At 35.7% G+C, this 17,212-nt stretch overlaps 3 protein-coding genes across 3 annotated transcripts; 2 read left to right on the plus strand and 1 right to left on the minus strand.

Annotated features, from left to right (window-relative positions):
• Positions 1-3,263: 3,263 nt before the first annotated feature.
• LOC17898367 (kinesin-like protein KIN-14T) lies at positions 3,264-7,711 on the plus strand. Its single transcript, XM_006303090.2, has 11 exons — positions 3,264-3,810; positions 4,356-4,439; positions 4,530-4,688; positions 4,798-4,904; positions 4,993-5,171; positions 5,258-5,419; positions 5,508-5,723; positions 5,810-5,847; positions 5,927-6,054; positions 6,149-7,322; positions 7,425-7,711. The coding sequence occupies exons 1-11, from the start codon at positions 3,597-3,599 to the stop codon at positions 7,538-7,540; spliced, it is 2,577 nt and encodes an 858-aa protein (XP_006303152.1). The 5' UTR covers positions 3,264-3,596; the 3' UTR covers positions 7,541-7,711.
• A 1,079-nt stretch (positions 7,712-8,790) lies between these two features.
• Positions 8,791-11,003, minus strand: LOC17900640 (L-ascorbate oxidase homolog). The gene is made up of 3 exons (XM_006303794.2): positions 10,714-11,003; positions 9,323-10,429; positions 8,791-9,211 (listed from the first exon to the last, which is right to left on the minus strand). Exons 1-3 carry the CDS (start codon positions 10,956-10,958, stop codon positions 8,914-8,916), a joined length of 1,650 nt encoding a protein of 549 aa, XP_006303856.1. The 5' UTR covers positions 10,959-11,003; the 3' UTR covers positions 8,791-8,913.
• Positions 11,004-12,059: 1,056 nt separating this feature from the next.
• Positions 12,060-14,264, plus strand: LOC17898663 (L-ascorbate oxidase homolog). Its single transcript, XM_006306287.2, has 4 exons — positions 12,060-12,403; positions 12,546-13,655; positions 13,741-14,087; positions 14,186-14,264. The coding sequence occupies exons 1-3, from the start codon at positions 12,150-12,152 to the stop codon at positions 14,042-14,044; spliced, it is 1,668 nt and encodes a 555-aa protein (XP_006306349.1). The 5' UTR covers positions 12,060-12,149; the 3' UTR covers positions 14,045-14,087; positions 14,186-14,264.
• Positions 14,265-17,212: the final 2,948 nt, after the last annotated feature.

Consider the following 17,212-nt stretch of genomic DNA (forward strand, 5'->3'; position numbering starts at 1 on the left):
TCATGTTTTTAACTTTTACAATTACTGTTTTTTGGGTCATGAAATCATATGCATAATCATACATATACATACAAACACCAATATGCAAGTTATGATGAGCCCCACGAGAAATGTATTTATTGTTGCAGAGTCTTAATTACGAAGACCCCATATATGTCTTGCGAGTTGCGACCCATCATCCATCACTCTCTAGTCTTCCCTCACCAACGATCCCAGGCAGTGAAACAAACAAAAATGACAACACTTTCCGGATGATAATGTGGTATATATGCCTCAAATTAGCTTCTTATTGCCTACGCTTGTTCGTATTAATCTTAAGTTTTTATCATGTTAACAAAGTATCTCGTCATTGGACCTAAACAAGTGGAGATTGATTTTATTCAAATTAGGACAGTTGAACCAGGTCTGTTTAATGTTGGTTGTAGCAGATCTTATATTCGGTTAAGAGTTTCTTTAAAATTAGCTATGTTCTAGCTAGTCTTTGTTTAAGCTAACAAATGCGAAAGAAGAATTACATGAGAGAGTTTTTTTTTTGGTTGTAGTTGAAGCAAATACTTGATCTTGTAATTAAAATAGTTATATTCTCATATCGAATTGTTGTAGAAGAACCAACATGAGGCCTAACTGCAAAATGGAAGGACCAAAACTTGTAGCAGTCTTGTCATGCATTATGCATTGTTATTTGTTATGTTTAATTATTTTTCTAATTGCATCTAAAGTCTTAAAGTCTTGGCATGCATTAAATTTCAAAAGACATTTCAAAATTGTGACTTGAGTTTGATAAAACAACCGACAATACATGAAAAATTCTTTTTATTCCACTTTTCGATTCAAGTGTTCTTTTGATTAATCCATTTTTTGAGTTTTAAAATAAGACCGTAGTGAATGTTCCAACGATCGTATGTTATTATATTGGTGCATGCAGTGTTACGTTGAATACATCACACATGCATAAAAACTTCTCATTATGGAAAGCATACATGCATGCTCGTAAAATTTTGGAATGTAAAGGATGTTTTGACCGATGAGATTCTGGTGATGGATACAGAGTCAGAGACTGTGTTGGCAGCAAGATATTCACGTGTCGATCATTGTTTAGTTTTCTTCTTATAAACATTTCTCTATATATGGCACTTGGTCGGATATATACAAACCACAAAACATATAATTGTTTTCCTGCCGAAAATAAAATAGATGCACCCACTATTTTAAGTAAAACAATAATCTAACTGAGATGCTTAATTTGTTTGTATAATTTTAATGTTAAGATAATCAATCGAGTGAATGGAGAACTGGTAGCAAAATGTATTTTTAGAATATTTATGGAAAGTAACATTACTAAAAGTTGCATAGATGTTTGGGTCAACCTATATGGGGAAAAAATAACAAATCTTCTGTTCGTCTCTATTGGTCTATGTTGGCGTATTTTTCCAAAACATGATAATATTGTTATAGCGTTATCTTTTCTTTATATGAGTTCTTTTAATATCTATTATTTTGCATTTCTTTTTCTCTTTTTTTTTTGGTAATGAAATTTTGATAGATTGTGAGAAAGAGACATTGAATAGACTTTTACTCTAACCATAGACGATAGCAAGTAAGATTGCGTTATCTATTGATGGATCCATCAGTGACAGGTGAACTCTCCATTGCATTTATACAAATTTAAGCTGCAAAAGTATTAAATTGTTTGAAAACATATTATGATATCATTTTGATTGCAAAAATAAATAAATAAAAATTGATTGCGTAGCCATTTTTTAAATAGTACGTAGCCAAAAAAAAAAAGTATATTTGAATCTATAACATTTAAAGAGTTTTTTTTCTAACCACTAGGGTTAATTACGTTTTTGATGAATGTTAATCATTTCTGTTGACATGATCTTGTAAATTTTCCAAACTATACCATTGCATGTTAAAAAAGAACTTTATATCAAATTGTATTGTAAGTTTAATTTGGAAGCGAAATTCCAAAAAAACAGAGAACATGCTAACTCGTAATTTATAATAATGCTTTAAAAAGTATAAGACAATGTAATGATGTATTATTATCATCATGAAGTGTTATGCTTCTTCATGTTGTTGTCACATGGGAGTTTTTTGTCACGAGTGTTACATTTGATTGATTCTTTTGTATGTGCCAACAAAAGTAATGAAACTATACTCTGAAAATCATATATATATATATATATATATATATCACTCGTTTTATTCGGACAAGTTTCGTATTTTTCTTTCTTTCTTTTCTGGTCATTTTTGGAGTTTACAATCTTCTTCTGATAGACGTTAGCTTCGGACCAATTTAACTCCAATACTTTTGTTAGTATTTGATTGAATTTTCTTCTAACAACTTTAATTCAGTATCTACTAACGGAAATCAAATTTGTGTCTTCTTAAATGTATATGTTTCGGTTTACATAGGTTCAACTGGTTGTCCAACGTCATATTAGTAAAACTATATACTATATAAACATTTTCTTTTATTTCAAGAAATCACATTATTGATAATTAGTCAATAGGACATAAATATTTGTTTTCTCTCTTACAGTTTTGGTTTCTCTTATATTGAATTGAATAATAAAATAACAAATTTTTGACAGCAAATATTTTGTTAGATAATATCTTATGTGAATTATAATAATAACCAAGAATCAATATTTACTATTAAAAACATATATTTCCTTTTGACTAATCTTTTTGAAGAGTATAATACAGACTAATAATCGGTATTCGCAATTAATAGTATACATTTCCTTTTTAACAATAGCTTTTGTAGACTATGATACATACTAATTTTCGGTATTCGCCATTAATAAATATCTTTTTTATAGTAAAATATAAAACATAAAAATAATATAAAATCACTACTTTTGGCATTTTCTATTTGGAAAAGTTATTTTAGATATTAAGACAAAAAGAAATTAAGAATTAAAGGAAAACCTCTAAATTTAGCTCTAAAGAAATTAATTTAGAAAAAAGTAAAACATAAAGTTGTGACATAACTTTATGTTATATATATATATTGTATTGGAAAGTTTGGATGAACTCATCTACAGCCGTTGAACTTGATTAAATTATATAAAAACCATATAAACACTTTTACCAATCACATTCTAAGTAGCATTTTCTTCTTAATATTGTTTGTAGTTAAAAATGGGGAATTGTAATAATTGTTATTTTAAATTAGTCAAATAAAATAATGAATTTCCCATTTGATGATATTGAGAAATGACAAGTGTTAAAAAGCAGCTACAATTTATCTCTTCTTCAAAGTGAAACAAATTTGTATTTAAAGGTTTTCTCCACTTATATATATATGTGTATATGGGCACCTCCTCTGCAGAGACTTTGATCTTCAAGAACATTCTCTTCAGTTTTCATTTTAAAGCAAAATCTCTAGCTTCCACCATTGATGAGCTCTGACCCAAATTTCACTACTTCCCTCTCTCTCTCTCTCTCTCTCTCTCTCTCTCTCTCTCTCTCTCTCTCTCTCTCTCTCTCTCCTTCGGCAAAAGTTCAGTGAAATCACAACCTGATTCCTCTGTTTAGCTCTGTTTTGTAACCAAGATTCAAGATTTGGTTCACAGAGAAAAGAAATGGAGAGAACAAGATCGAACCCGGTTCGGGATTTACCCGAGACGATCCATTCTTTGCTCGGTTTGAAATCTCATCTGACTTCAGCTTGGGTTAAATCCGTATGCAAGATCGTCAACAATGTTTCTTCTTCTTCTGGAATTGCTTCGACGCCAAAGAAAGAAGATGAAGATGAAGACAGCTCTGTTTCTCCTGCACAATTACAGAGCATTAAAGGTATCAACAACCAAACCAACACTTTCTTCGGATTCCTTTCATATCCATATTTTTTTTTCTCCCAGAGATTTTTTTCTTTTTCTTTCTTCTGTATAAAAACAATTCTTGTCTTCTTGTGGAAAAAATTAAAATCCTTTGGTGGAGAGAGTACCTACTACATGCAAATCATATTAACCGTTGGATCATCTGCTCTTGTACTGTATTGAGTGACGTGTCAGTCATCCAACGGCTCTTTGGTTATTAGGTTTTTGTTTTTACATTTTTGCAATACATGTGTGGGTTCAATGTTCTCCTAGTAGTCAGCTCATGGGATTGAAATTGTTTGCTACTGTATCTTCTTATTGTCTTTTATGAAATAGTCTGCTTCTGTTAAAACATAATAATAATAATCAATAGAGATTGTCATTTGTCAGGGTTGAGTTTATATAATATAGAATTACATATGATAATCTATGTTTGTTCAGTACAAGAGTTGTTATTTACTTATGCTCTGTTGTTGTTACTTAAAGGGTCCTTTGCTCTGTTTCTTCTGTTATTGGTTGCAGATCAACTCTCTGCACTAACAGTTGATGTAAATGATCAGAACAAACGAAGAAGACAGATTCTTAACGAGTTCTTGGACCTTAAAGGTTAGTAAGACTATCAGAAAAATTAAACTATGATTTCAACTGTATATTTCAATTTGATAGTCTAATCTTATATATTGGGAAAATTGTCAGGGAACATTCGTGTGTTTTGTCGAGTCAAACCCTTAGGAGCCTCCGAGAAACGGAAACCACCGGTTGCTTCGGATACAAGAAATGTTATCATCAAGTTAACAGAAACCAAGAGAAAAACCTACAACTTCGACAGAGTTTTCCAACCTGATTCATCCCAAGGTAGAGCCTCGATTTTGATCCCCTATGAGAATCTTCAAGTCGTTTCATATTTTCTTATATAGATCATGCATACATGAAAGTGTTGTTAATTAGTATTCAAAATTTACAGATGATGTTTTCTTGGAGATCGAACCTGTAATCAAATCGGTTATAGATGGCTACAACGCTTGCATTTTCGCGTATGGACAAACTGGTACTGGAAAGACTTATACAATGGTAAGAAGAATCAATCAAAACATCTCTTTGATTTTCATTGTTGTCTCTTTTAAGTCAATATATCAATATGGATGAGTAATTTTTGCAGGAGGGTATTCCGAACTCTCCAGGTATTGTTCCTCGGGCGATCAAAGGGTTGTTCAAACAAGTCGAGGAAAGCAATCATAGATTTGTAATCACCTTTAGTATGCTTGAGATTTACATGGGGAATCTTAAGGACTTGCTTGTTTCTCAAGCAACTAAACCCATTTCTCCAATACCTCTAAGGTAATAATACTCTTAGACATGTATAGACATCTCCATTGAAATGGTTGGAAATGATAACTAGATGAGTTATTGGTTCTCTGTTTCAGTCTTTCGATTCATACAGATGCAAAGGGAGAGGTAGAGATCGAGAACTTGGTGACTATTAAAGTGAAGGACTTTGATGAAGTCTTCAAGTTATACAAAGTAGGTTGTCGAAACAGAGCTACTGCCTCCACAAACTCTAACTCTGTTTCCAGCAGATCTCACTGGTAATAAGTCAAAAATTTAATCTCTTTTTGTTCAATTACATAATGTTCTTTCATCTCTCATATATGGATGAAAAAATTCATGAAACAGTATGATCCGTGTATCCATCACTTGTCTTGGTGCTTCTGAGAGACGGCGTGAAACAAACAAGATTTGGCTAGTGGATCTTGGAGGAAGTGAGCGTGTGTTGAAAACGAAAGCCATTGGTCGTCGTTTTGATGAAGGCAAAGCCATTAATCTCTCTTTATCTGCTCTTGGAGATGTCATCAACTCTCTTCAGCACAAGAATTCTCACATTCCTTACAGGTAAACATATCAACTTTTTTTTTAATAACCTTTGAGGTCTCAAATTCTGAAACTTTAAAGTTTTTTTTTTACTCTGTGTGTTTCAGGAACAGCAAGCTCACACAGGTTCTGAAAGACTCTCTCGGTAAGTAAGATCTTCCAGAAAACCTTGGTCTTGACTAGATTTGTTTCTCTTTACTAAAGTTTAGTTCTTGATGTTTCAGGGCAAGACTCAAAAACGTTGATGCTTGTTCATATCAGCCCTAAAGAAGATGATTTGTGTGAAACAATATGTTCTTTAAACTTTGCAACAAGGGCAAAGAACATCCATTTAGGGCAGAATGAATCAACGGTAACTGAATTAATAACTTGCATAATGTCATCATCAACTTCTTAATTTAAAGTGTTACACTTTCTAATGGGTTAAAGATTCTTTTGACGTGTAGGAAGAACAAGAGAGAAAGGATGCTATGATGATAAGCCTGCAGAAGAAGATGGAAAAGATTGAAAAAAAGCGTGAGACAGCGTTAAGGGAGATGAGAAATCTAAACCAGACGTTAGAGAAACTCTCAGGTAAGCCTCATGTTATTGAAGAAGAAGAGGAGGATGTGATTAGAGAAGAGATCCTAGTGACTCCAAAGAAACCAAAGAACAAATCAAGACGTGCTTCAGATGTCTTTCCTAGCTTCATGAGACCAACAGCTAGCAGCAGAAGACTATCAGGAGGAGATTTTAGCGTAATCCCTAATGGTTCAGGCTTTAAGTCAAGAAGGAACTCGATGGCATCTGTCCGAGCTGAATCTGTGTGTCTTTCTGTGAAGAAGAACGGGTTTGATTCTGCCTGTGACTCATCAGACAGGAGCGTTTCGAAATCGACTTGCCTAATGCGTCAAAACACAGCAGATGATGCAACAGTTTATAGTCAGGATATATCTGAATGTGACATCAAGTTGGTTGTGTCTGAGCACAAGCCAAAAGTACTGAAGAAGGGGCCTGGATCAGGGACAAAACCCCGTTCCAAGATCGGTAACTTTGAGAAAGATGTGAGGCAGAAGATGGGAGGAACAGAGTTTTCAAGGATTAACAGTTGGCTTCATTCGCAATCTGGGAACATGGATTACGTGCTTGACAAGACTCAACTTCCTGCTACTCCGTTCCCAGAAACACTACACAGATTAAGCCAAAACAGTGTGCTGGAGGATCCATTAACACAGAGTTTTACAACGGAGAAGATCACTGGAAATGACTTGTTTGAAAAGTTGGAAGATACAGAAGAGACAGTGGTTAAACCTACACGGATGCTTAAAAATCTGTTTGAGCTGCAATGTCTCTGTTCTTCTGAAGAAGAGGATCAGATTTTGTCCAGATTCCCAAATCCTAGTGATGAAGATGATTTCGAGTCTAAAGAAACTGATGGTTTCAGCCAACACATAGACAATGAATGGTTTGGAGTCAATCACAATGTGGAGTGGAAGCGAGAACGCGAATTGGATATCAAACAGCTGTCACCGGAATCAAGTTTGGATCGATCACTCAAACCGAACTCTCAGAGAGGTTTGGCTTTCGTGGAGGATGTAGCTACACCATTGCTTAGAGCACAAGAACCCCTAAGAGGAAGAGGTAAACACTTTTGGACCAAGCGATTGTGTTTTTGGCGTAGAATGTTTTGACAAACGCAAAAACGCTTTTCTAACTAAGATTCTGTGTGTTTGTTTGTTGCAGGAAAAGATCCAACGTTCATGCAGAAACTTCAGGCTTTATGCTTCCGTATTCTTCTGGGATTAGGGTTTATCGATGTGGGATATGACAATGACTTCTTCGACGGGTTAACCAAGTAATGACAAGAACAGATCCAATTCGTCATTGAGAATTTGAGATCTCCAAATTTTTTTCAATAGAAATTTCAGTATGGATTCTTTTTGAATAAACTCTAATTTTGTTTAGTGTTTAATGACTAAATTAAGTTTTCGAGTAGAAGCCAATTTTTTTGTTAAAAACAGTCAGTCTTATTTATTTTTTTGTTAGAGAAAGTCTTTTTGGAGATATTTCTAGTCTTTTTATTATAAGTTTTGTACATATTTTAAACTAAGATTTACCTAGCTTGACAAAAATATGAAGAAAAAGAACTATAGATGATTAACACCTAAACTTATAAGAAAACTAGAATGACCCAACATTTAAGTAAAAAAACCAAAAAAACTAGACTGATTTGAATGCTATGAAGAAGATACACAATTTAGGGCCTAAAGACACTATTGTAATTTTATGTAATTAGATGCTTAGAGCATAATTATTGGTAGGCTTTTAGTAAAATCTTAGGCTAAAAAAAGTTAAGAAAAGGTGAAAGAAGTCTCTTATACAAGAGATATATATTAACTTTTCTTAATTTTTCATCACTTTTCTTAGCTTAAGAGGTTTTTAAGAACCCATTGATAATCATGGTCGAGGCCCATAAATACAAAGAGAAAAAACTGGGGCAGTAAAATTTGGTGATAGGAGATAAAGAGAAGTTGAATTTGCGAATTGGAGCTTTTGTTAATCATCTTAGTCTTCTCTGTAAACCCTAATTTTCTTAATTCCTCAATTTGTGGTTATTCCGTGTGGATTACTCTTTTATTATTCTTGTTTTCAGGTTTATTTTTGCTCTGATAAAAAAAGAGAGCGCTTCGTGAAGGTATCAACCTCTTTTTTTGTCCTCTTTTCACATCGTCTTGGGTAAAATCAATAATGCATCAGAAGATTGATGATCTGATATTGTTTAGTTACCTTACATCAAATCAATAATGGATCAAACCTTTTTTCTGGACTATGATGATCTGATGTTATGTAACTAAACAATATTCTCTGTATTTAGTCAATTATGTGCTCTCTGCTTATTTAATTTGCTTTTGCTCTTGTTTGCTTCACTTCATCCCCAATATGCATTCTATCTGTTAAAATCTATTTGTTTGAGCTATTTTACCAATATGTTTTGTGGAAGTTGTGGTGTTCTAATCAACTACCCTGCTTTAGAATGTTGTGTTTTTTTTCCTTTTGCCATTGTTTGTGTGAACTGCGGAAGCAAAACTTGGTCTTTGGTTGTGGTTTAATGATAGTATATGAAAGAAGTGGATCTGGTGGTTTAAAAATTACAAATAAATTAGAAAAGGGTTAATTAGTTAAATTAATAGAGTATGCACCCTACTTTGTAGAGTAGCTAAACTGAATTGATTTAAGTGTAGACTGCAGGCAATGGCAAGCCCTTGACGATGCCACAGAGGTTAGTGTTGAGGGGGATGTTGTACTCGTCCCTTAGGGACTTCTCCGGTGATAGAACGCTGACATACAATTGCTCACCGAGGTATCTCCTCTCCCAGTTCTCAGCCCTGATGTTCCACATACCCGCGTTGTCGAATGTCAATAGTATAGCTGACCATGACTTGGGGTACACTTGCACGGTGTGTCTGCTTACCGCATCCAGCAAGTTGTAGTTCGATCTCTTTTCAGGTGTCCACTTCCCTGCCTCGGAGCTGGCAATTAGTCCATGGAACAAACACAAGGTTGTAAGATATAGTGATAACAAAAAATAAAAATGAAAAAGACTGTGGAGGGAGAAGAAGGGACCAAGCTAGGAGTCTTACGCGACAGCGAAGAAGGAGTAACCATCCAAATGGAATGACTGCATGCTCTTCTCGTGGTTCTCGAATATGATCTCTACGAAGGTACGGAAAGTGATGTTGAGAACATTAGGCTGTACAGTCAATGCTGTGATTTTGGCTTCAGGCTCGTCCTTGATCACGTTGTACTTGAACACCTTCTCTGCCATCTGGAAGTACTCAGCGAGCTTCAAAGGAGTCTCGGTGTCAACGTGTGATACACCGTTGAAACCAAACCTGACTTTACCGTCAACCACGCTCTTAGAGTTGACTAGCTTGATGCTACGGGTGATGTTGATCTTTCCGTAATGGTATGAGCCCTGTGGATTAGGCCTGGCAGCACTGGCGGTGAGGTTCCACCTGAAAGACCTAAACTGGTTCAAAGACCAAGCCCATCCAACGGGAGTTTTGGGCAGCTCAGTTGAAGCCTGAACGTTGCTTCCCTCATATCGGATCACGCCCACAGTGCTCAACTCCTTCTTGAGGAACCTGGTCGATGCAACCATATAGTAATCCTTAGCTGCCTGGTCAGCAGTCACAAGAACTGAAAAGCACTGGCCGACATGGACATCGAGAGAGTCATAGTCGTTCTGAAGAACATGGGATCCTTCCATCTCCACGAGCTTCATCTTGTGGTTCTGGATCCTGAAGTTAAGCGTAGACTTGAACCCGACATTGCAGAGCCTGTACTTGTAAGTCTTCCCAGGCTTCATCGTGAACAAAGGCTCGTTCTTTCCTCCCACCTTTCCAGACTTTCCATTGATCAAAACGCCGTTAGGCAATCCAAGGGTGCGTCCACTGTCAAGTAACTTCTTTAGAGCAGTGTGGCCAGTTGTGTACCAGTCACCGAGAAGGACAGTGTAATCATCCTCAGGGTCAGCATAAGGAACAGGAATAAGGAGACGGCTGTTGACACGAAGACCACCAAAACCACCAGCAAAGCGGTGGAGAGAAGTGGTCGGGTAATAGAAGTAAGAACCGATCTGGTCCTTAGGTTGGAAATGGTAAGTAAAGTTCTGTCCTGCTGGGATGGGGCATGAAGTCCCAGCCACACCATCTTGCCAACAGTTCTTCCTATGCTGAATCCCACTCCTGCATCCATAAATCCATCATTAGTACTCATATCACATAAGAATGTTAAAATGCTTTAAATGGATTATTTGCCTTGGCCAGGTCAGACCCTTGAAACCCGTCTTGCCTCAAAGGTCAAAGCCGGACGAGTTCGGCATTATTGACCATTTTTCGTTTCTTTTTTAAGGTTAACTACGGACCAACCTTGCCTTGGAAACAGGCCGGACTGAAAAAAAACCGGCCTATCCCCGTGAAAGTGACAAGAAATCTTATCAGAATATAAATAAAGAATGTGGATTAGTTACCAGGTCAAGAGGAAAGGCTCGTCTAGGTTGTTGAAGACATTGATGACGACGTTGTTGTTAGAGGTTGAGTTAAGGTTAGGACCAGGGAATTGACCGTTGATGAGAATCACCTTTTGAGGAACACCGAGAGGCGAGGCGGTTCCGTAAGTCACGTTCCATGTATGGAAGAAGTAAGGATCTCCGGCGTTCACTATCGCCACCGTAGAGACGAGGCAGACCAACACCGTCAATAACCTCCCCTCCATAATAATTTTGATTTCTGTGTTACGTATAATTAACCCTTTCCTACCAAAAAAAAAAAAACAAAAAAAAAAAATGAAAGCGAAAACTATGTTTTTGGTTTATTCCTTCAAAAGAAGGTTTTGCTCTTGATGAATCTCATCTGGTAACATTGTGATTTATGTAGGGGGAAAAACATAACTTCTTGTGTAAGGTAACGTCGCCAATTTTTACGCTTCATCTCTAATTCATTTTCTATATGTAACAAACTGATTTCTCTCTTTCTCTTTCTCTTTTTGGTTTTAAGATTGGAGAACTTTGAATGAGTACAACTCACATCGTATTCTAATATTGGAAATGTCCCTAACAATGTCAATTAGTGACGTTCAAAGAATGTTTCCCGGAAAAACATGTCATGACAAAACTATGAACAAGATCAAATGTATCAATTAATAAAATTTTACTTCAAAAAAAAAAAAAAAACCATTCTGATGCTATTTTTTCGTCACGATAGCTAGGTTTCTTACTTTCTTTTTAGTAATTTTTAGTCTTAAGCTCCGTACTTTCTCACGTCAAATTTAGTCACTAATTAGTATAACTATTGTACATAATTTTATTGTATTTATAAATTATATACGCAATGTTGTATCACTTTTATAAGTTGTAACACAAGATTCAGAAATATTAATAGAAGAAAACTGAAAGGTCATTAATCATCAAACCCATGTTCTAACGTTTTCTATGACTATTTTTCGTTCTTCTTTGTATTCGATCATTTGACCATAATGTTACTATTAGTCATCTGAGTCATGTAGGAAATAATTCTTTTAGTCACATAAGTTAGTAATAAACTAATAAATCATGTATATATACGAATAGACTCACAAATATTCTTCCAAATTAGTTTTATTCTGAAAGAACTAGCTTGGAAAAAACAAATTTTAGAAAATAAGTTGCACCAAAAATAGCGAGAGGTCAAATTGAATATTCCTAATATGGACGACAGGAAGAGCGTAATGAAAGGGACCTAAAGATACGAGGAAAATCAGGAAACTGTTTATTCGATTAAACTATAAAAACATCATTTAACATTTGAAGACAAAAAATCGAAATTTAAACCCCTAAAAACATAAAAACAAAAAAACAAAAAAAAAGAAAAACCCATCTTTTTTTCTAACACCTGAAAAGAAAAATACTAATAAGAAAGTTAATTATTAATGAAGGGAGGGGTTAAACTCTTGGCCGTGTGCCTCTATGTGGCCACGGCGACATTCATGATGGTCCAAGCGGAGGACCCTTACTTTCACCACGTGTGGAACGTGACGTACGGAACCGCATCTCCTCTCGGAGTTCCTCAACAAGTCATCCTCATTAACGGTCAATTCCCTGGTCCTAACATCAACTCAACTTCCAACAACAACATCATTATTAATGTCTTCAACAACCTAGACGAGCCTTTCCTCCTTACCTGGTACGTAATTTATATAGATCACGACCTTCAATTTCTACAACTTGTAAACTATTCATTCTAACATTTGGTTCGATTAGAACTTGTAAACTATTCATTATAACGCTATATATAGATAGCTTATAATTGCCAAATCTACATATAGGAACGGAATCCAGCATAGGAAGAACTCATGGCAAGATGGAACAGCTGGAACAATGTGTCCGATCCCTCCGGGTCAGAACTTCACATACCATTTCCAGCCAAAGGATCAGATCGGTAGCTACTTCTACTACCCGACCACAGCCATGCATCGTGCCGCTGGTGCCTTTGGTGGCCTTCGTGTGAACAGCCGTCTCTTGATCCCTGTCCCATACGCTGACCCTGAAGATGACTACACTGTCCTTATCAACGACTGGTACACCAAAAGCCACACTCAGCTCAAGAAGTTCCTCGACAGTGGTCGCACTCTTGGCCGCCCAGATGGCATTCTCATCAATGGTAAATCTGGGAAAACCGACGGGTCTGACAAGCCTCTTTTCACCTTGAAGCCAGGGAAAACCTACAGAGTCCGGATCTGCAACGTGGGTCTCAAGACATCTCTCAACTTCAGGATTCAAAACCACAAAATGAAGCTTGTCGAGATGGAAGGCTCACACGTCCTACAAAACGACTATGACTCACTAGACGTCCATGTCGGTCAGTGCTTCGGTGTGATCGTCACGGCAAACCAGGAAGCTAAAGATTACTACATGGTTGCTTCCACAAGGTTCTTGAAGAAGCCTTTGACAACCACAGGGTTGCTCCGCTACGAGGGAGGCAAAGGTCCTGCCTCTTCTCAGCTACCCGCAGCCCCAGTTGGATGGGCTTGGTCTTTGAACCAGTTCCGTTCTTTCAGGTGGAACTTGACAGCCAGTGCCGCTAGACCTAACCCACAAGGATCGTACCACTACGGAAAGATTAACATCACTCGCACCATCAAGCTCGTGAACACTCAGGGAAAGGTCGATGGAAAGCTGAGATACGCCATGAGTGGGGTCTCGCACACAGATCCGGAGACACCTCTCAAGCTCGCTGAGTACTTCGGCGTTGCTGATAAGGTTTTCAAGTACAACATCATCACGGACAACCCAAATCCCGAGCAGATCAAGACAATCAAGATCGAACCAAATGTTCTTAACATCACTCACCGTACCTTCATCGAAGTCGTGTTCGAGAATCACGAGAAGAGTGTCCAGTCTTGGCACTTGGACGGTTATTCCTTCTTCGCTGTAGCGTAAGTAACAAATTACATACTCTTCTTGCAATACAAGTAACCAATTTTTAAACCCTAATTTGGTAATCTTTCATCGTGCAAAAAGGGTTGAGCCAGGGACGTGGACACCAGAGAAGAGGAAGAACTACAACCTTCTAGACGCAGTGAGCCGACACACAGTCCAGGTCTACCCCAAGTGTTGGGCCGCAATTTTACTCACATTCGACAACTGTGGTATGTGGAACATTAGATCAGAGAATTCAGAGAGACGTTACTTGGGACAGCAACTCTACGCAAGCGTCTTGTCACCTGAAAAATCTCTCCGGGACGAATACAACATGCCGGAGACAAGCCTCCAATGTGGTCTCGTCAAGGGCAAGCCTAAGGTTAACCCTTACGCCGGAGCCTAATTTAATGTTTTTTCTTTGAGGCTTTTTACTTAAACCAAAAAAAAAAAAAAGAGTTTGGTTTTTTCTTTTGTTGAGACCAATTTGGAACCGGACAGTTTGATTTTCTGTGTTTTTTTTTTGGGTCTTTTGATTATTTAATTGAAGTTATTAATTTGACTTAAAACGATATTGTTTATTCATATGTACATGAATTCAGATGTATGTATGTTTATTCCCTAAGGTTTTGCTTCTTCTTCTTCTTCTTCTTCTTCTTCTTCTTCTTCTTCTTCTTCTTCTTCTTCTTCTTCTTCTTCTTCTTTTAAACTAATGTTCTTAATTAATCCATGTTTCAATTTTCTTTTCTTATACTCCATATTTTCTTTGCCCAAAAAAAAAAAAATACTCCATATTTCTTTTGATTAACTAGTATCGGGCCGGAATAAGTTGGGCCGTGAGTGGGCCATATACAGATAGTTGAAAACCTCAAAATATCACATTCTCATGCATGCACTACCAATCATATATATATACAAAAAAAAAAAACTGCAAGAGAAGTGACGAGAGAAGGAAATAAATAAAGATACAGGGATTGCATGAGATTATCGTGCAGGAAAATAAATGGCTACAAAGACAATAGCGTGATCAGCTTATATCATATGAAAAGAGAGAAAAAAAAAAGCAAAAAAAAAAAAGGATAGGCGAAATAGGTTAGGGACATATTGATTATTATGTGATGATGAGGTGAGAGTTGAGAGAGTGGAGCTGACAAGGATCTTGACGTGCACGTGCCTGTCATGTGCTACACTACACATTCACGTATACCACCACTTCTACTGCTCCCTTTAATCTTCTCTCATCTTCAATTGATCATCATTTGCTACAAAGGTTCACGTATAATATACTATTCCCGTTGGATCAAATCAGCATCTTTTATTTTATATTTTCGATTGAATGATAAATTTGTAAACTCATATACTCCATATATAGTAGATAGATGCTCAAGGTTTTTGCCTTACGTAAATATTTTCATGTAATTGACGAATGTTAGGGGATCATGGTTTGTTGAGAAATGAGAAACGAAACAAAACAAAGACTACAAAGTATATTTTTTTTTTCTTCTTATATAAATGCATAAAACCTACTAGTAATTAATTGTTAAAAATAAAATAAATAAAATTAGGAACAGAAAGAATGTTCGTACAAAGTGATAATAATAATAGAAATGGCAGTGAGAGGAGTAGAGGAGGAGAGGGTAGGAAGGAAAAGTCCCATTCCAATATGTCCCATCCATCGTTGCACCACCATTATTTATATATATATATATTACCAAAGATAAAGAGAAAATATTATTAATCATATTATTCGTATGTAAAAAAATAAAATAAATAAGAAAAGACCAAAAGTGAGAAAGGGAGAAAAATAAAAGTGTGTCAGCCTTTCGTCCAATCTTTTGGGTTAAACTTGCTGCCCTCTCCCTTCCTTCATTTATTTCTTTGCGTGCTTCTTCTCATTCTTTCTTTTTATTCATTTTTTACATTTTTTATTTTTATTTTGTATACGATGATTGATGAATCAATTTTACGTTTTTGCTCTCATAAGAATTTAGTGTTTGTATTATATGATTTATCCATAACAATACTTGTAACTTTTGTTTGTGAATTTTAGGTTATATTACCTAGTAGTTAGTTATTGTCGCGTTCGTCAAAGAGAATTTCATATAATCCTAGAAAGCTACTAATCCAGTTTTTGAGTAGATTAAGCATCTCTGTATATATATGTATATATGGTGCATGTTATACGTTAAACAATTATAAAATTGGTTAACGTGGATGATTTGATATGATGGTTTTGTTTAGTCAAATTACATGATAATACTAGTAACTCATCATAATATAATCGAAAGGACTTGTCAAAAGAAAGAAACTGCTTAAACTTGTCGTGCAATCAAACAAAAGACTGGTATGGGATCATTGCTATGTGTTATCCAGGCTAAAAGGCACATCCATCTCCTTTGTCCTTATTCACGGCTACTGTTCTTTCTCTACCGGCTCCTTAATTAATGTATATGTTGTATACACTATTTATTTCTTATTACTTTTAATTATATAATTGCTACTATTCTTTTGTATTAAAAGTTGATTTGACTTGGATCCCAACTTGGAGATGCTCTCTTTTCATACCTTCTTTTTATATATATAATAATAATAACCAACTTAAGAGTCTATCTTGTGTTATAATTCAAGTTTTAATATGCTAGTGTTATATGTCGGCGAATTAGTTGTCTGACATATATAATTTCTTTGTAGCATACATAAGCTAAGCTTTGATCATATAAGCTTTAAACATAAGTTGAATATAGGTATATCTTTGGAAACACACATTATGGAGTTATATACAAAACTTATCAATGGATAATTGGATATAGTTCAGGTACTTATCGAACAACTCACCAAACGGTTAGATGAACCAAAAAGAAAAAGAAAAAAGGACTCACCAAACGGTTTATAAAATCTTGAAATTTGAAAGCATCTTTCTCGTTGATGGAAGTATGTAAGTAGCATTTTATATTAAATAAAAGGGTATGTAAATGCATTTATTATGCGATAAGATGCTTCGTATTTATAGTATACAAAGAAGAAACGAGAGTAACTGAGCAATAAAGATGCTCTCTAATTGTAGAGGCAATCCCATAGATACACAATAATAATATAGTGAGTGAGAGAAAGAGAGGATCCTTTTAACTTGAAAGGGTGAGAGGAGGAGAGATCTTTTTTGCAGCATTACCACTTTGGTAATTTCAATAAGTGAAAAAGGTGTAATAATTAGCAATTTTGGGGGTTTGCATAGCTTTTCTATTTTGCAAGCAAAGCTACATACTTCTCTTTCTTTGTACATCCCGAGATTTTTTTCAGATTCCTTCATCTAAAAATTACAACTTGTAGTATTATTACAGTAGTTGTTGTTGTCTTATTCTTCTTATATTTGTAATTAAGCAAAAACTATATATTGTCTAAATCTCGTAAGTTGGCATCGGAAGAATCTCCAACGAGAATTCCCAATTTACGCATCTAATCTAAATATTTGGAACCTATGAGCATAATTCCTGCAAAAAAACCCATATAATCAAATTAGCATAGTGGGACATCTCCCACGATCCACCGCACAATTTTTTTCTTTCAAATATATATA

Source organism: Capsella rubella, unplaced genomic scaffold, assembly GCF_000375325.1.
Source record: "Capsella rubella cultivar Monte Gargano unplaced genomic scaffold, Caprub1_0 scaffold_1, whole genome shotgun sequence".
Taxonomy (NCBI): Eukaryota; Viridiplantae; Streptophyta; class Magnoliopsida; order Brassicales; family Brassicaceae; genus Capsella; species Capsella rubella.